This window comes from Pleurodeles waltl, chromosome 2_2 (genome assembly GCF_031143425.1).
Source record: "Pleurodeles waltl isolate 20211129_DDA chromosome 2_2, aPleWal1.hap1.20221129, whole genome shotgun sequence".
Classification (NCBI taxonomy): Eukaryota; Metazoa; Chordata; class Amphibia; order Caudata; family Salamandridae; genus Pleurodeles; species Pleurodeles waltl.
The window spans coordinates 578139397-578158060 of record NC_090439.1 but is presented as its reverse complement, the minus strand read 5'-3'; the positions used below and the strand labels follow the sequence as shown (position 1 = coordinate 578158060).

Here is an 18664-nt window from a genome sequence, read left to right as displayed (position 1 = left end):
TCCTTTCACCTTTGTGCTCTGTTTCCGCCAGGCTTTTGATGCCATTAGTACTACCCCGGAAAAGGTGGCGGATTGTGGTGTCATAATATGGTGGGCGGAATTTAGTCTTCTGCCTGGCTGTAGGCAGCTACTGCCGCGGTGACTGTTGTTTCTGCCCTGGCAGTCGGTGTGGTACATTGGCTGTCTATCAGATATAACACCACCATGGTCATATTTTGGCGGTAATTACTACCAGCCTGTTGGCGGTATTACTGCCACTTTATCACCAACCGCCAGGGTCGTAATGAGGGTCTTAATCTCTAACCTAATGAGAGTTAGGTGTGATAAACCTAATCTGCCAGAACCATGTCCATGAGAAGCGCCCCCAACCCTCGTTACCTTGGAGTGAGGTCTTTAGATCAGACTCTGTGGTGACAAGAAGGCTAGGTCTGCATCAAGGTGACTTGCAGTATAGATGGCGTCGATATCATCTGGTAGGAATCCCTCTAATGACCCTGTCTGTGTGAGGTGTATTTACACAGACCAAGTAGGACCCCTGACGCAGGTATGTTCCAAAACAATAGATAAGAAGGCATACTCGTGCCGGCAATTATGTAAACAATCCACAAGTGTACATTTTCTTCCTGTCACCCATAAGGGAAAAGGGGAGATGATGTGAATACATACGTCAATCACTTGATTATGATGCTGATAGTGACGCCTTCACAGAGTGACACTGATAACACAAAACACAAACATTTCTCTAACTAAAAACAAAGGCAGCCATCTTAAAAGAAACAATAAAATAAATAGGCTAATACAGAGCAGGCTAAGGAGGTTAAAGTTACTAGGTGACAGTGGCACAGGTCTGCAAGCCAGAAGGCTAAGCTAAATGCCCATTAAAAACAAAATAGGATCCACTACAGTGTCAGGAAAGAAAATGTCACAATGTTGGAGGGAACAAGTTTATTGTGAAATGCTACGGAAGTGAAGTGTCCATATTATTGAAAACCGAAGCCAGGACAGCACCTTTAAATCATCATATAGGGTTGTGTGAATTTTAAAACATGAAAACACATGGAGATTTTATTTTACTTACAGTTGGCATTTATTAATGTGTTTATGGTTTGAAATGCAATGTTTCTTTTTATAAAAACACCGGTGGTTTTGCTGTTTTTTAAATCCGTTTCCTACAAGGTTTGACACAATTGTTTCATAGTAGTGTACATCACCATTTCATTTGGCAGGCCCTGCCACTAGGCTCCCTAACCTGTGTACAAAACGAACGTTCAAAATCATGCATATAAAGATATTATCAGACAGCAGTAGAGCAATAATTTGAAATGATACTGGTAGTGCCATAGCAGAACTGTGAAATGAAAAGAAGAATTAAAATGTTCCAGTTGTACCACTGAATATTGACCACAGAATATTGCTGTACAAGAATATTATGGATAAAATATTGAAGGACAAAGTATTGAAAGGTAACTGCATATAGGGAAGTACAGATTTACCATTCCTATCTCCACATCTACATAGCTTGAAAGTATATAACTGCAGAAACATAGCTACATATATGTGGAGTTAGGTATAGAAAATTGTACTTGTCGATGTTTGTTTGATATTTTGTCCTCAATATTCTGTCCCAGTGATTTTCTGGAGTTGTTATTCAGGGTGTACATCAAATATTACCTTGCTACTTGTAAAGCTCTTCAGCATAAATTTGGAAACCTGGAAAATGCTGATACAATTTACTTTTTCTATTTTGGTTCACTGTCTGAAGCAGTGGGCGCTCCTTCCTAGAGGCCACGATGTACCCTTTTCTGTTGATAATACAATTGCCTTCTTTCTCAGTACCGAGTTAGTCACCCACAGGCTTCTGTGTCATACACCTGGGCTGAAACAGTCTTGTACTAGGCCTCTACCAGTGAATATCATAATTTCAGTAGCCAAGTTGGTATGCAATGAATTAGCAACTAACAGGACAGACAGTACTCTATGCTTGCAGTAATGGCTGAATCATTGCAAAATGCTAAATGTACTCCATTGTTTCCCTTTTTATGCTGCTTAGCATAACTCTTACAATATGCCTCCACTACTTCTGAGTTATGTTGTTGTGTTTATGCTAATGTAGATCATATGAGCATTCATTTGCCTGCCTGGTGAATGTGGAAACAATGTATTTTAGCCAGAAGCCAGATACTCTGTTGGGTTAGTTGGTGTCACTCGTTTTGCTTTCTTTTTCATAAATAACTTTTATGCCCCACCACTTTCAAAAGTCACTGGCCGCAACCGCCGGCCTCAGTTACCTACCACATGTGCATGGTAAGATATGGATATATCTTTCATTTCTGCTCTGTGTAGACCTTCTAGGAGAGGCTTAGCTGCTGATTGTCAAATTGTTTGTATAGCCTGTGCACCTTGGGGTAAAATGCCATATGTCTGACAACATTATGTCTGCGAATTTGAGGCGTAGTTTTTTGAGAATTGCCTTTCCACTGAGTAACAGGTGAATCTTTGCTTCTCTGCATCCCAGACTATATTGAGATCTCCATATTACTCAAAACAAAACACCCTTTGTCTGAATGATTGTGCTAAGCACTTGAAAACATGTTCCACTGAGTCTGAATAAGGAAACCTCACAAACACTTTTGTGGCATGCTTCATCATTGGTGACCTTATCCCGCCCTGGTAAGTAAATAAGACCAGGATGGACTCAACCTTGATTTTGAGAGAGTTCTTAATAAATATTTACTGGGCAGGTGCAGGGATCCAAAATGATAAAGTTACCTTTGGGCTAAACCAAAAAGATGGGTACCCTGGGTAAAATTATAAATAGAAGTGAGGTATGTCCATGCGTTCAGTGGCTCATGCATCAGCTATCTAGTGCAAACATCTTTCAGCCATACTGAATATCTGCATGGGTCAAAAGCCTTCATCAGACCTGTTTTAGATCCCTACTTAGGTAGCATACACATTCATGAATGCAAGGCTTAAGTTGGGGAACGCTCTCACACACCTATCATTTGAAAGTAGTAAATGTAATTTCCTGTGGATAAAAGACATATAGAAACACAGTGAAGTAAATCAATGTTTGATTGCATCTACACTGCAGATAGGAAGAAGTACATAACAAAAACACACAGCGATGTCTCCAAAGAGACAACAGTGTGGTGTCACCGCAAAAGCACATGCAGTACACAAAGGGGGAATGTGTGGGTACACTCTCTTCAGCAGTTACCCTAAATCAGGGTCAAATCATCTTCCTGGTTGTAATAGGCACGCTCTGTAGTCACACTCTTATGTTTGAAAAATCATATTTACACATGTATGTGACAAAACATAGATTTTTGTGCTTGCTCGCCCTTGGTTATTCTTTGTAAAAGTAAGACACACAGACCTATTCTGTTAAGCATGCAGATGATCATATATACACACCATGCAGCTTTTTAGCTGATGAGATGATATAGATCTTACTCAGACAAATATTATGGCCCTAACAATAATAAAGTCATGATAGCATATCCATGCAGCCATTACTTCGTGGTATATGCCAAAAGCAAGTATCACAGTCACTTTCTCCCATAATGTTCAGTAAGTAGAAAAACACACATAGACGATGATGCCAGGTTATGTCTTGTGCACACTCGTAACCCCATAAAGTCCCTTACGCTTTTAAATTTCCTGGGTACAACAACAGCCTAGTTATGTCTCCCATTTCATTTAGACCATTCCTCATTTACTTTGTCAAGAGAAGATGTCCGCGTGTTAGCCTAATATTCCCCTACTCTGGCATTAGGGTAGTTTTACTAGTGATTGGGGAAACTACTTATGTAGCTCTTCTCATGTTCACTCACGTAAGGAGGCAGCATTCAAAATTGTGACATCATGCGATACAATGTGGCGTGTGATGTTATTACGTTGTGCATTCCCCTCTTCAAGATGGGAAAAGGGGTGATATCCATGCACATGCAGTGTAGGTGTATATGCATCAAAAAATTCTAGACATTCAATCTTTGTGTTTGGAGGAAAAGGGTGCAACGGATGTACTATAAAAATTCCTCTATCCTGGCAAGGCATGTATGTTGTTAAAACAGAGGGTGAGACATGATACATGTTAGAAATGGGGTCTTTGGTTGGCAGCCAGGTTACCCCCTGTCCAAGCAAGGACCCTCACTCTAGTCAGGGTAAGTCACACACAATCCAAATTATCCTGCGCCCACCCTCTGGTAGCTTGGCACTGAGCAGTCAGGCTTAACTTAGAAGGCAATGTGTAAAGTATTTGTGCAATAAATCATACAATAACACACTATAGTACCACAAAAATACACCACACAGTGTTTAGAAAAATATATAATATTTATCTGGATATTTGCAGGTCAAAAACGATCAAAGATGCAATAAGAAAATGTAAAGATATCACTGAAGAGTGATATAAAGTGTCTTAAGTCTTTAAAAAGCAAACAAGGTCTCTTTCAAGCAAAAAGTACCTGGTTTGAGTGAAAAATCTCGGCAAAGGGCCGCAGAGGAGGAGATGCGTGGAAAAATGGTGTGTGCGTCGGTTTCGCCCCTTCACACATGGACTTGCGACGTTATTTTCCACGTGGGGAAGACGTTGCGTAGATTTCCGGCGTACGGGCGGTTCTCCTCTTCGGGTTGTGGGGTTTTCAGACGCCCTGGGGTCTGTGCGTGGAATCCTGGGCTTGTTGACCGGTTGCGCGTCATTCTGGTGGGCGATGCGTGGAATTTTCTCCCTCAAGGCAGGTGCTGCGTCAATTTCCCCTCTGGAAGTCAGGCGGCGTTGTCCAGGCGGGCTGTGCGTCGAAGTTCCGGTCGCACCGCAGGCGCCGCATCGATCTTTTCCTCGCGAAGTCGAGCGGCGACTTTCTGGTTCGCCGTGCGGCGAATTTTTACCGTGGAACAAGCTGTGCGTAGAATTTTCCACCGCACAAGGAGTCCAGTTGCAAGAGAGAAGGTCCTGAGACTTCAGGGAACAGGAGGCAAGCTCTATCCAAGCCCTTGGAGAGCACTTCTGCAGCAAAGCAAGAGAGCAGCAAGAGAGCAGCAAGACAGCAGGGCAACAGCAAGGCAGCAGTGCTCTGTAGAAAGCAGTCAGGTGAGTCCTTTAGGCAGCCAGGCAGTTCTTCTTGTCAGGGTGCAGGTTATGATTCAGGTTTCTTCTCCAGGAAGTGTCTGTGTTGGTAGGGCAGAGGCCCTGTTTTAGACCCAAATGTGCCTTTGAAGTGGGGGAGACTTCAAAGAGTGGCTTAGAAGTCCACCAGGTCCCCTTTCCGTTCAATCCTGTCTGCCAGGGTCCCAGTAGGGGGTGTGGCAGTCCTTTGTGTGAGAGCAGGCCCTCCACCCTCCCAGCCCAGGAAGACCCGTTCCAAATGCAGATGCATGCAAGTGAGGCTGAGTACCCTGTGTTTGGGGTGTGTCTGAGTGAATGCACAAGGAGCTGTCAACTAAACCCAGCCAGACGTGGATTGTAAGTCACAGAAAGATTTAAGTGCAGAGAAATGCTCACTTTCTAAAAGTGGTATTTCTAAAATAGTAATATTAAATCCAACTTCCCCCGTAAGCAGGATTTTGTATTACCATTCTGGCCATACTAAATATGACCTTCCTACTCCTTTCAGATCAGCAGCTACCACTTCAATCATGTATGAGGGCAGCCCCAATGTTAACCTATGAAGGGAGCAGGCCTCACAGTAGTGTAAAAACGAATTTAGGAGTTTTACACTACCAGGACATGTAAGCTATACAGGTACATGTCCAGCGTTTTTTGCCACACAGCACCCTGCCCTAGGGGTTACCTAGGGCACACCTTAGGGGTGACTTATATGTAGAAAAAGGGGAGTTTTAGGCTTGGCAAGTACTTTTAAATGCCAAGTCGAAGTGGCAGTGAAAACTGCACACACAGGCCTTGCGATGGCAGGCCCGAGACAAGGTTAAGGGGCTACTTAAGTGGGTGGCACAACCAGTGCTGCAGGCCCACTAGTAGCATTTAATCTACAGGCCCTGGGCACATACAGTGCACATTACTAGGGACTTATAAGTAAATTAACATGTCCAATTGGGTATGATCCAAGGTCACCATGTTTAAAGGGAGAGAGCATATGCACTTTAGAACCGGTTAGCAGTGGTAAAGTGCGCAGAGTCTAAAAACCAGCAAAAACAGTGTCAAAAAAGGGGAGGGAGGCAGGCAAAAAGTTAGGGGTGACCACCCTAAGGCTGTCAGGTCTAACAATACACATAAATACCTTGATGTGATGGTTATGGGTGCAATGATTTGATTTATCTTTGGTCATGAAAACTCATGTACACACACGTTAGAGTGAAATGCACGCATGCCTGGTGCTGATATGCTCATTTTTCAAGAAACAAGTTGCCAAATAAATAGTACAAATCAAAAGTGCAACACATGTGCTATGAATTGCTTGTTTTTATTTGGAATGTATAAATGTTGTCACAGATAAAGGGCGTAAAATGATACACATTACCTTTTTAATGTGGAGGTTATGAATCTAATGATTATAGTGACCTGTTGTCAAAATCAACTGTCCTCTAGATTTATCAGGATGTACGTTGAGACAAGGGAATGTTGTCTTGAGACCACAGTAGTACGTGCACAGGCAATGTATCCAGTGTATCCAGCAGGTCTTGCAACTGAGCAACCTTGAATTAATGGTACTTATGTGCCTGGGATACTCGAGCTGATTCTCAGGGTGGCTCAGGTCTGTGAAATGTATACTGTTCTCCTTTCTACGTATTTTGACCTTCCGTGATGTCATGCCAATGTAGCTTAGCTAACAAGAGCATTGAATTACATATAGGAAGTTGGCTAAATTAAAATTGTATGGTTCTTTAGAACCCCTGGGTCAAGTTGCACAGCTTTTTTTTAGTGAGGGGACAGATATTGCATTTCCTCGAAGGGAACTGACTGTGGTTCAGGGTGGGGATGGGTTCCATAGTAGTTTTTGTATACTGTTTTCTTTTGCTACTTTGGGACTTGTGTGTATGAGACTATCCTGTAAACTCCTCGCTCTTTTAAATGACAACAAAGGTTTCTGAAATGAAAGGGTCCCTGACATTAATATCCTGCAGTTTTAGTTAAATATCTTTTGAACAAAATGAGAGTGATTACTGTATGTGGTATGTGAGATCTCCCCAGTATACTACACCACCAATCTACTATATTGTCCAAAACCTCAGAAAGGAAGTCCTCTCAGGAAGCGCTGGGACATGTACATTGATAAGCAATAACTTGCTCCTCTAAAACTGAGGCATGACAAATAATAATCTCCCTACCGGATCCCCCTTTATTTTCCTTGCATATTCCCTGGGATCATGTTTGCAAAGAAAAGATGCAACAAATAACATCTCACAACCTAGACATCAAGTTAAGTGTGCATGGAATACATAAGGAAATTCAATCCATTTGAGACGATGAGCTTAGCCAAAGGCTCAATATAAATTTTACAAGAACTGGCAACAAGGCAGACACTTGAGGCCCATCACAGTTACAGTTCAACCAAAGAGGACAAGAAATGCATTCAAAAAATATTTTGGCCTCAAGTTTGTTTTCATGCAAGAATTGACAATCTCTGATGCAATAAACAATAGGAACAGCTTAATGGGCAGAGCGTTTAATTACTTGAGTTGCAAACTGCACTGACTTGTGGTCAAAAGGATAATTGGCTATCTACTTTTACTTTTAGTGACTTTGCTTAGGATACCGTTGGAGGTAGTGACCCTGCACTCTGTGGTTAGAGAGATTAGGGCCAGATGTATCAAAGGGTTTTACCCATTCTGTGTCTATGGGAAAATGTGTTGGTACATATGGCCCTTAGTTCCATGGTTCTTTGTTTCTTCCTGTAATTGGGATATCTGATTTTCTGTAATTTAACTTTAGGAAAAGGGGGCCATGACTTACTACACCTCATTTAGGCAGGTATGGAAATGGTGAAGCAAATTTGGTCCATCCTGGTAAAGGCGCATGAAGAATTAAGAGTCATCTGAATAAGAGAATGCTGTGCAACTAAAAGATTGAATGAGTTTTGACAGAAGTCTCACCAAAAAATTGAGGAGAAGCTGGGATAGAGGAGACCCGAAGGAACCCCTAAGGTAGACCCACGTTCATCTGACATTAAGTTGCGTGCAGCCATCTAACAACACTTTAAACCATCGTAGGAACACTCTCTGTTGTACGCACTTTCTGCAACTGGGTGATTAAAATACTATGATCCACTGTATTGCAGCCAGCAGACAGGTCTAACAAGATCACTCAGACGGAGTTTTCCTCATGTAGGGAGGTCTTTTGTTCTTCAGTGGCAAGGAACAAGATGATTCTAAGCCTCTTCTTGGATGAAAGCCAAATTTTCACTCATCCAGAATGTTATATTTCTCAAGGACGCCGGACAGCTGAATAACCACCCCTTTTTCCCAACTTTTACCCAAAGCTGGAAAGTCTAATTGGAGCTGAGTGTACTACAGAGAAATTACGTTATTTATGTAAAACAAATTGGAGAATACATTTCGATTCAGAACTGGATATTTGTTTCATTTATCAATAAGTATTGTGTATAAAATGTTACTACTTAGGAGGCTTTACCTATAGTCTAATATAGGAATTGAAGCCAGTGGCGTAACAAAACTTGACAGGGCCGCCCTGCAAAGCACATGCAGCAGTAGCCGCAAACCGAAAAATAAAAACAATAATAAACTATGTCTATTATCATTTTTATTTTTCAGGGGCAGGGCTACGGGAGATAAAAGTGGCACTCCCCTTCAGTGCGCATGTATGTTTGGCTACCTATCTCGGGCTGTCAAACACACATGCACAATGGGCTCTCTCCAACCTGGGACTGTGTTGCCGGGTTGGAGACAGCAGACAGAGTTTCCCACTCTGCCTCAGAGCGCCAAGCCTGTCCTGCTGCCTATCCTAACGCTGCTTTCATGCTGCCAGCAGCACGAAAGCAGCATTAGGCTAGGCAGCAGGGCAGGCTGGGAGCCTCTGCCTGCTGTGATGAGGAGTGGTGGAGGCGGCGGTGAATCAGGTAAGTTTTTTTTTAATGCATTTATTTATTGTTTGTCGTTCACCCCCTTCCCAACCTCCCGCCGCCCGGTCCCTTTTGATCGTTTGCGAGCCGTGACTGACATGGAGGGGTCTCCTCTGGACCCAGTCAAGAACTCTCTGGCCAGGGTCTGTGCACAGTGCCGAGTGTGCTGAGGGGGCCCTCTGGAGCTCAGGCCCTCTCCTCGCTCCACAGGGGCTGTGAGGGTCTTTGTTACGTCAGTGGTTGAAGCTCTGATGATGCAAATATACTGGTGCATATTATGTAACCTTCTTTTGATTTATAGTATCCAGGCCTCCTTATTCACCATGAATTGTAAAGAGGACGGGTCCACAATTTCCCTCTTTCCTATACTTGCAACCTCTACAGATTGTATAAAGGAGTTGTGAGAAATCAACATATATATCATAGCTACATAATAAACACAGTAACCATTTGGCACAGACATAAACCCAGCAATACGAAGGGCAGGCCATTTGCTTTAAAACACCTATGGCCGCCAGAGTTTCACCAACCCTCGCGTCATGGTTATTGGTTCAACAGCATTACACAAAAAGAGGAAGACTTTTCTCTACAAACCGTGCTTTTCAGTCGGGTCCGTTGTAACACCTCTCAGGTTCGACATGCGGCTGCGAATATCTGGATTTTGGTCCAGGAGTGTCATGGTGACCTGCTTCCATGGGCAGGGCCACTGCAGGCTTTCATCGTTAGCACCCGAGACCAAGTGAAGATATATGCCCAGGTTGAATGGGCTGCTCTCAGTCCCATTGAAGTATAAACCAATCTGGAAGGCGTAGCCATACTTGGAGTAGAATCGGGGACTGTAGATGCGCCCGTTGACTCCAGCGGGTCTTGTGTTGAGCTCGTGGGTGAAGTTTTTGATGTTCCAGATGTGGTGAGGGCAAACTGTCTCCGACAGATTGATGTCATCAATGGAGAAGCCGCCGCTTGAAGTGCCGCTTCCTTTTACGCCTTCATAAACAACTCTGAATTTGTTGGAGACATTCAGTGAGATGTGGAAAAGTTGCCAAGATCCCATAATATCACCTAGAAAAAAGGTTTTGTATTATTTACTTGGCGCATTGAATGTGAAATAACAGAGTTGATTGACAATTACCATAATGTAGTTTATACACATCATGAGAATGGATACTGCATCTATTGACTGAGTTCTATCAATGGTAGTTCGGAGGCACAGTGCTCAAAAGGCATGTTTATTTGTGAGTGTGAGTGTCCTTGTAGCTGCATTGGTATACTTTTAGATGGGATTTTATGTAGGGGAGGTATCGTCCTTTGAATGTATCGCATCTGTACATTTCTGATGAACTAACGTGTCATGCTCTGCAAGACGATACAATGCATAATCTCTATTGCATTCTGTTATGTTAATGTACTCATTGATTTTGTGAAGAAGATGCTTTAAATATTTTTTAAAAGTCATTATGATGTCTACAGACACAGGCTTTGTGTATCAAAATGTTCTGCATTTGTTGTTACAAAGCCAGCGTTGCCCAACCTACAAATCTCTCTACACTGGGCTAGAAACAAGGATGACTGACGGTTTTTTGGCAGCACCAGAATGAATATATGGAGTTCTGTAAAATACAAACGATTTAATAAAAACAAGCATTGGCAAAGCCAAAAGGGTCTGCCTTTGGGATCTACTGACTTTGCCAGTGGGGTTTAGCAATGCTGTGCCGCATGCCTGATACTGTGCCGCATGCCTGATACTGTGCAGCATGCCTGATGCTGTAATGCATGCCTGATACTGTGCAGCATGCCTGATGCTGTAATGCATGCCTGATACTGTGCAGCGTTGCAAAAGCATACACAAAAAAGTCTCTATGAAGTATCTGCTCATATCAGTTTGTAGCTGCGCCCCTACAAAATGACATAAAAGCTTTCTTTTCTTTTTTGTATACTGATCCGAGTTGGATCAGTAAATGAGATTTCAAAAAATGTGTGCAAAAGTGTTTTTTCTTTTTTTGAGGTTCTGGTGGGGGAAGCAACATATTGGGCGTAGGTGGGCAACAAAGCAATACAGGGGGCAGAATAAACACAAAGGGCAGGAAGGCTTAAGCAACACGAAGAGGGCAAGTGGCGGAGCAATACAAAGAGTGGGGGAAGCAACATAGGAAAGAGAGAGGAGCGTGGGGCTCCAGGACGAAGAAAAGAAGATGGACTAGGGAGAGGGATGTGGGATTGTTAGGGGGGAGGGCACTGGTAAGAAAGGAATGCACAGTGGAGAAACACATGAAGGCGAGCACAAAATGGAGGAGGACAGGGGAGAAGCAGACATGTGAGAGAAAGCAACAAGGAGCTCAGTGGATAGGGGAAGAGCAATACACAAGGCATATAGCTGGAAAACACATGCACCCTTTTGGCATGCTTAACACAAAAGAAGAAAAGAGTGCTTCAAATGTGAGCAGTGGTAGGACACAAGGAATTTGGTCATTCCCCTGGGGAGGGAAAAATACAATAAGAGGACATAAAGCCCACACAAGTTGATAAATGAAAAGCAAGCAAATAAGAGTGTCAAAAAGGCAACCAATGGTAGGCAGTGGGCAGGCTCTAAAGGTACTGTGAGCTGTCAATTAGGTCTCTACATTAACACACATCTGCCACTGTCTGTTAGGGGAGACCTAAAAAAGACCGAAAAAGTCCCCTTAATGCACAGCTGCATTGCAAATCCATTTTGTCAAAAGAGGTTGGCTACGGTGAATATGTTCCATTTATTTTGACCTTGCAAAATTATCCAGAGTCCAAGAATAATATGAAAGTAAGCAAAGAGTCTGAACTGCAATTGCATTTATGCATAAGCAGGGGAAAGAAGGGAGAGTCAGTTCCAACTATCGTCCTCACCAAATTAGAATTGGAGGTAGTAGATAATTACGTGTGCCAGAGAGTAAGAAGGCAGGTTAATTAGATGTGTGAAGTGAGGGAGAAGAAATAGGAGGTATAAAGAGGGGGAGGCAGATATCAATTGGGGGAGGGGAGCAGATGGAGAACAAAAAATTGAAGATGTCGAGTTTGGCAGTCAAAGGAGGAAATAAATGTATGCATGCCCTCTAGGACCTGCCAGGAGGCAGGGGGCTGTGTTTTGTCATGTAACATAAAAGCGGATAAAGGCTGCATTTTTACAGTCTTTGAAGGACGGAATAAAAAGACCCATGAATACCCTGTCTCAGGTTTTTTTGCTCCCTATTCGGCTTTTATCTTTAACACTGTAGTCATCCGGTTTCAGATAATAACAGAGACATTAATGTGCCAGGGAGCTCAAAATAACCCCACATTGAACCATGAGAGCAGCATATAGCATAAACGTCGGACCCTCCCCAGGGGAACCTCTGAGATTCTCTCCCTAGAAGATTTAAAGCCAAACCATGCATTGAGTTGTGCAACTTCGAAATGTATGATGCCTTCAATCAGGGAGAAAAGTACGCAGCAAGGCCTGGTGTAGACACAGGCATGGGGCTGTGTCTTAAATTGAGCCATTGGTTAATTCTAGGTCTGTATCAGGCGGCCCATCAAGATCTAAACCCTGCCCCACACTCTTATATTACCCTAATATGTCCTCTAATACATGAGACCCAAAATTATCCCCATTATTCCCCTGACCTAGAACAACTGTGACCGAGGATCCTGGTCATTCCAGAGTTATAGAATAACAGGGATTACATGATTTTATGGAGTGAAGTGAGAATCTATGTTCCCGTGCATAACCCTGTGTGTTTCCCCGGCAGTCCACAAGGAGATTTCAGCTGCTTTAAACAGTTAAAGGCTCCTTGGTGTGACCCAGTGGCCTGGCTGTTGACTGTGAAACATTAGGATTTTGGTTTTAATCCCAGTTTCTACACATAATCGTGTGACTCAGGGCACATCACACAAACTTCGTTTGCCTAAAGTTGTAAACATGAAATGTAATGCAAGTGTAAATATATGTAATGCAACTGAATAAGTCAAATGTGTAAATCATCAGAGGATGTGCAGTTACTCGTATTGTTCCTGAACATCCTAGATGCACTCTGTGTAACTAATAATTTAAACAAGACATCGAATCCCAGAAGTACTCCTGATGCTCCACACACAGTCATGCTAACAGTCACACTGCCAATTATTTCGTATTATTTATGTCAGGGTTGAAACTCTACACATTTTTTTAAATGGGGGCATTTGGGGTTTTCTTGCTCTTAATTTGCACACTTACATATGCACATTTCTGCGCCCAAACAGGTGTGCAAATGATGTGTGGAGCCCATTAGTAAATGTTGTGAATACCCACAAAGTTATGATTGGTAATATTTAGCACTTCCCTAATGACCACCCTAAACTATTTTCTGAGAGTCTCCATGAGCCCACCCATAACTAAAAATTATATACCAGTAAAAATCTGCTGGACAGAATGTGATTTTGATTTGGAGAAATCCTTAAATACTATTGTTTTAATACTAATAGCAACATTTATTTATGTTTAGTCAGTGCATAATTTGTAAAACATTAGGTGCAGTGGCCCAAGCTTTTTCTTAGGAGTCTACTGCTGGCACTATTGAATACCAAGTTACCAACTGGCGAATAACAAGTCTGCCTAGACTTGATTCCCCTACTTGACCCTTTCGTGCACCAACCTACACGCCTGTTCTCCCTATCTCACTCTTTCAATCTCTTTTTCATTCCTGTTTTCTCTCTTTGTCACTGTTTTCCTATATTTTCCTTCCTTTGCCTTACTCTCTTTTCTGCTACTCTCCTTTTTTACTTCTTTCAGGCCTAGTCTCTTGTCTGGTGATGAAAACAAAGCCCTGGTCTCTAAAATAGTGCGCTGGTGCTCATTTCAATGGGCGGCACTGAGTTAGTGCTGGCGCAGGGGAAATCATGGTTAATAAGAGGTGTTAGCTGGTGGGGGACGTGGGTTTTCTATATCTCAATCTTCGATTTTAATCTTTAAGGGCCATATTTATACTCCGTTTGCGCCGAAATTGCGTCGTTTTTTTTGACGCAATTTCGACGCAAAACTAACGCCAACTAACGCCATATTTATACTATGGCGTTAGAGGCGAATAGCGCCAAAGTTCCCGGAATGTGCGTCATTTTTTAGCGTGAACCCCTTCCTTGCGTTAATGATATGCAAGGGAGGCGTTCCCGTCTAAAAAATGACTCCCAGGCCTTTACGTGGTATTTATACTCCCGGGCAAAAGAGACGCCCGGGAGTTGGCGTGGCTAAAAACGGCGCATTTGCGCCACTTTTTAACGCCTGCTCAGGGCAGGCGTTAAGGGGCCTGTGGGCTCAAAATGAGCCCACAGGTGCCCTCCCATGCCCCCAGGGACCCCCCCTGCCAACTTTGCCCACCCCAGGAGGACCCCCAAGGATGGAGGGACCCACCCCAGGGACATTCAGGTAAGTTCAGGTAAGTATAATTTTTTATTTTTTATATTTTTTTTTGGTGGCATAGGGGGGCCTTATTTGTGCCCCCCTACATGCCACTATGCCCAATGACCATGCCCAGGGGACAGAAGTCCCCTGGGCATGGCCATTGGGCAAGGGGGCATGACTCCTATCTTTACAATGATAGGAGTCATGTTGATGGGGGATGGGCGTCGAAAATAAATGGCGCAAGTCGGGTTAAGACGATTTTTTCGACGTAACCTGACTTGCCCCATTTTAAGACGCCCATGCGCCATTTTCCCCCTACGCCGGCGCTGTCTGGTCTACGTGGTTTTTTCCCACGCAAACCAGGCAGCGCCGGTCTGATTGCGCCGTCTAACGCCATTCCATAAATACGGCGCCCGCATGGCGCTTCAGAATGGCGTTAGACGGCGCAAAACTTTTTGACGCTAAACTGCGTTAGCGCAGTTTAGCGTCAAAAAGTATAAATATGGGCCTAAGTGCCATATTGATGGGCTGATTAGTGACGCTCCTGCACCACGCAATGTGGTGCAAGAGCGACGCAAACCTTAGGTGATATTTATGAAACCACGCAGGGCCACTTTGCATGGCCATGGGTGACTTCATAAATCTCAGGTACTGTATTGCAGCGCAAATCACCGCGTTACATCACCCTGCACCAGGGAGGTATTTCCATGCGTGTTGCATGGTGCGCCCAGGCAACATTCATGGACTTTGACGTATTCCCAGATTTACAAGAACTTGTAAACCTGTGAATGCACAAATAAGATGTGCCTCTCCAGGAGAGGCATTACGAGGAGAAATATATTTCTCCGATTTTTTTTCCTCTTTCTATGTGTGCTGCATTCTGCATAGAAAATGAAAAAAGCCCCGCAGGATTGTTTTTGTGCAGAAAGGTGCATTTGCGCTAGGCAGCCCATTGTGCACAAGTGCAGGGACATAGGACAGGAAAGTGCCATATTGGATAAATATGGCGCATTCCTGCCCTTTCCCTGTGATGCAGGGCAGCAAGGTGACTTACTGCACTGCCCTGTGTGACAAAGCCCATAAATATGGGCCTAAATAACCTCTGCTAATAATCGTTTGAACCTTTGTTTGTCAACGAAGAGAAATGAGGAGCAGTCATCTACATAATCAGAAATTATTTAAAGACTTCACATTTAGTCAATAAAGAGAGTTAGTGTGAGTAAAAGGGTTTTATTTTTAAATCTTTTAGTCTTTCATCTATTTATTCATTAGGAATTAATCTTTAGATTTCAGTAATAAAAGTAAGTATAGCCCATCAATCAATATTTGTCTAAAAAAGAAAACAAAATATTTTTACGATCACAGTCAATGTAGTAATAATACAACAAGCATGTTTCATAAAGGAAGCTCCCTGTTTTATATAGCATTGAGATTAAGAGAGAAAAAGGTGTCAGTCCAGAAATCACATGACGTTATAATAAGAGAAAGATCAATGATCAGGCATACAGCCTCTGCATATCGGACTGGAAATTATTCACAGTCACAAATCAGTAGACATATAGAATTAGGCTAAATACCCTCTCCTGTAGGGAAGTCATAGACAAGTATCTGACCAGAATGTCGGGGAAAGAAATCCGCCTTACTCTAGGAACACGCACTAATATAAAGACACAAATTCTACGTTGCAACAATATTTTCTTTCATCGTCTTCATCCACCAATAGAAAATCAGAAGATTCATAGGAACAGGTTCACTCCTTATCCTCTCACCAGAGCATACCAGACTTTCAGATATTAGTCCTTGAAAGGTTATACTGTTGTTTTCTTGTGGCCCAAAAAAACGTCTTCCTCAGAATCATTTTTCCTGTTGTTTTGTCTCCGCCAGGTGAGAGCCTTGCAATCAGTGGTCTAATACAAAACAAGTGTCTATTCACTAGCTAACAGTAGGCTTCTGAAATTGCAACAACTGCAGCAAAGAGAAGAAAACATCTTGCACAAACAACTATTCAATGTGAAAAACAGGCCTTTCAGTGTTAATGCATTATTTTCCATTTAACATGGCATTGATGGTTAAGCCTAATTCAGCACCTTATTTACATGCAGGCCTTCAACATTTAAATATGGTTAGCTACTATAAAATTAGCATTTAGCGTGTGTTTTATTTAAACGTAAACTTGTACACATTATTAATGTGTGTTTTTAAGGGTGGATAAAATTGCCTTCCACACAGCACACTCCATCTTCCATATTTCTTCCTAGTTTTTGTCACTTTATTAGGTGAATGTATATTTTAACATCTAATAACAGCCCTTTTCAGATGCTGAAATGTAGGTACATGCACCAAATAAAGGTACAAAACTAAAAATCAAACTTGAAAGATCTGTTACAGTTTTGTAGACAGAGCAGTATAGGACTGCAACAATTTAGTCACTTGTATAGAGTTAGGGTTAATGAGTAATGCCCAAATATTAACATATGGTAGGGATTACTTAGCGACATTCATAATGGTAGTAGTCCTACATATACATTGTGGTTATTCTTTGTACGACGGTGCCGACTTCTCTGTAATAATTGCATTAGCATAATGAAGGCAATTTGAGTTATGCTTTAGGCACCACTGACCCAGTAGTGCCGAATCCTGGTGCACTAATACACTGGAATAATGCTGATAATTCTTATATATAGTAGGCAATTTTGCCACAAACATGTTCGGCCGTTGCATAATGTATAACCTAGCATAATATTGGTAATTCTTTCAATTTTCCAATATTACCACTACTGCTGTCTAAGGCCTCTGTATGTAAGATTAATGTAACCTATACTTATTCATGCTTACACTCACTCATCCATTCATGCATTCACCTATTTCTTCAGCCATGCACTCACATATTTGGCCATTAACCTCTGCATTCACATATTCTTTCAGGCACCCATGCTCTCACCCATTACCCATTAGCTATCAACACTTTGAGCTGTGTCTCTCAGTCATCCATCTATACCCTCCCTCTTCCATCCAACAGTTACCTCATTCTCACATTGACTCTATCACTCATCCACAACACACAAGCAAACTCGGCAGTTACCAGTCTAGTTTGACATGCATACTAGCCAGACATAATGGCTTCTTCACAACCTGCTCAACAAAGGATTTGAGTTTGAGTTGCAGATGCCTCAGCCTTGGGCCCAGGCCAGCTCTCACGGAACCAGCGAGCGCCAGTTAAACACTGAAAGCCTAGAATGCTGATTCGCTGAGGGAACGGCATCCCGTTACCCTGTCCGTAAATGGATTTGGCTGATCATTTCTCTATGGGGTGGGGTGCCAAATTCATGTGATCCACCTAGTTCTCACCACTTTACATCTATCTTTTGACCGGTAAGAGAGCGTAGAGCTTCAAGTTCTTTATTGAGTCTTGGCAACCACCAATGAAGGGCAAAGAGACCGTTGTAGTTTGTGAATTGTAGCACATAAAACAGCCAAGAGTGTTGTCGTGTTTTAGTCAGTGACTGGAAACAGACTCACTCTGTCATGAAAGAAAAGAGAGCCCCCCCTTTCACCTGTGTCCCTTTTTTTATCTCGTTATTTTTCACTCCATCCAGTGGCCCTCCTCTCTTGCCCTTCCTTCCATTCATATCCCAAGCCTTCTGACTGGCTGGCCGAATCGGAGCATTCTGTTGTGAACGCAAATTAGTGGTAAGCATTGATGTATAATAGTAAGGATTCACTAAAATAAATGTGCATGCTGTGGGTGAAACTTGACCATGAAGACCGGTTGCCTAGAAAATAAGGTTGTGAATTATTTGACAGTATGCTGCAAAGATGACATAGGGCCTCATTACGAGTTTGTCCGAGGGGATTACTCCATCACAAACATGACTGATATCCCGTCCACTATAATCAAACTCGTAATGAGGCCCATAGTCTTGGTAAATATGCCTTGCTTGCAGATGTGTGCTTCCGTGATACTGCAAACATATGAAAGGATTGGGGCGTGGCTATTAACAGTGCAGCAGATGCAGTGGCACCGTGGCGCAGAGGTCAAAAGGTTCCCAATTATAGTTACTTCTGGACCAGGTGACGTGGACCCGTTTACCTTCCTCACATTAGGGTCCATGGCGTCATTGCCGCACTACTGTAATGGCTACTGTATTGTGTTTTTTTAATGTTCCTGTTTTAGTTAGGGTGACCACTCATCTGTAAATTTCAAGGACTGTCCGTTATTTGTGCCTCATGTCCATTGCCC

General features: G+C 42.7%; 1 protein-coding gene across 1 annotated transcript in view; it reads right to left on the bottom strand.

Moving 5' to 3' along the window:
• The window catches only part of MEP1B (meprin A subunit beta), a 263585-nt gene that overhangs the window by 56629 nt on the left and 188292 nt on the right, over positions 1-18664 (bottom strand). The window contains exon 11 of the mRNA XM_069220087.1: positions 9636-10103. Coding sequence (XP_069076188.1) covers positions 9636-10103 — 468 coding nt within the window. The remainder of the gene's footprint in view (positions 1-9635; positions 10104-18664) is intronic.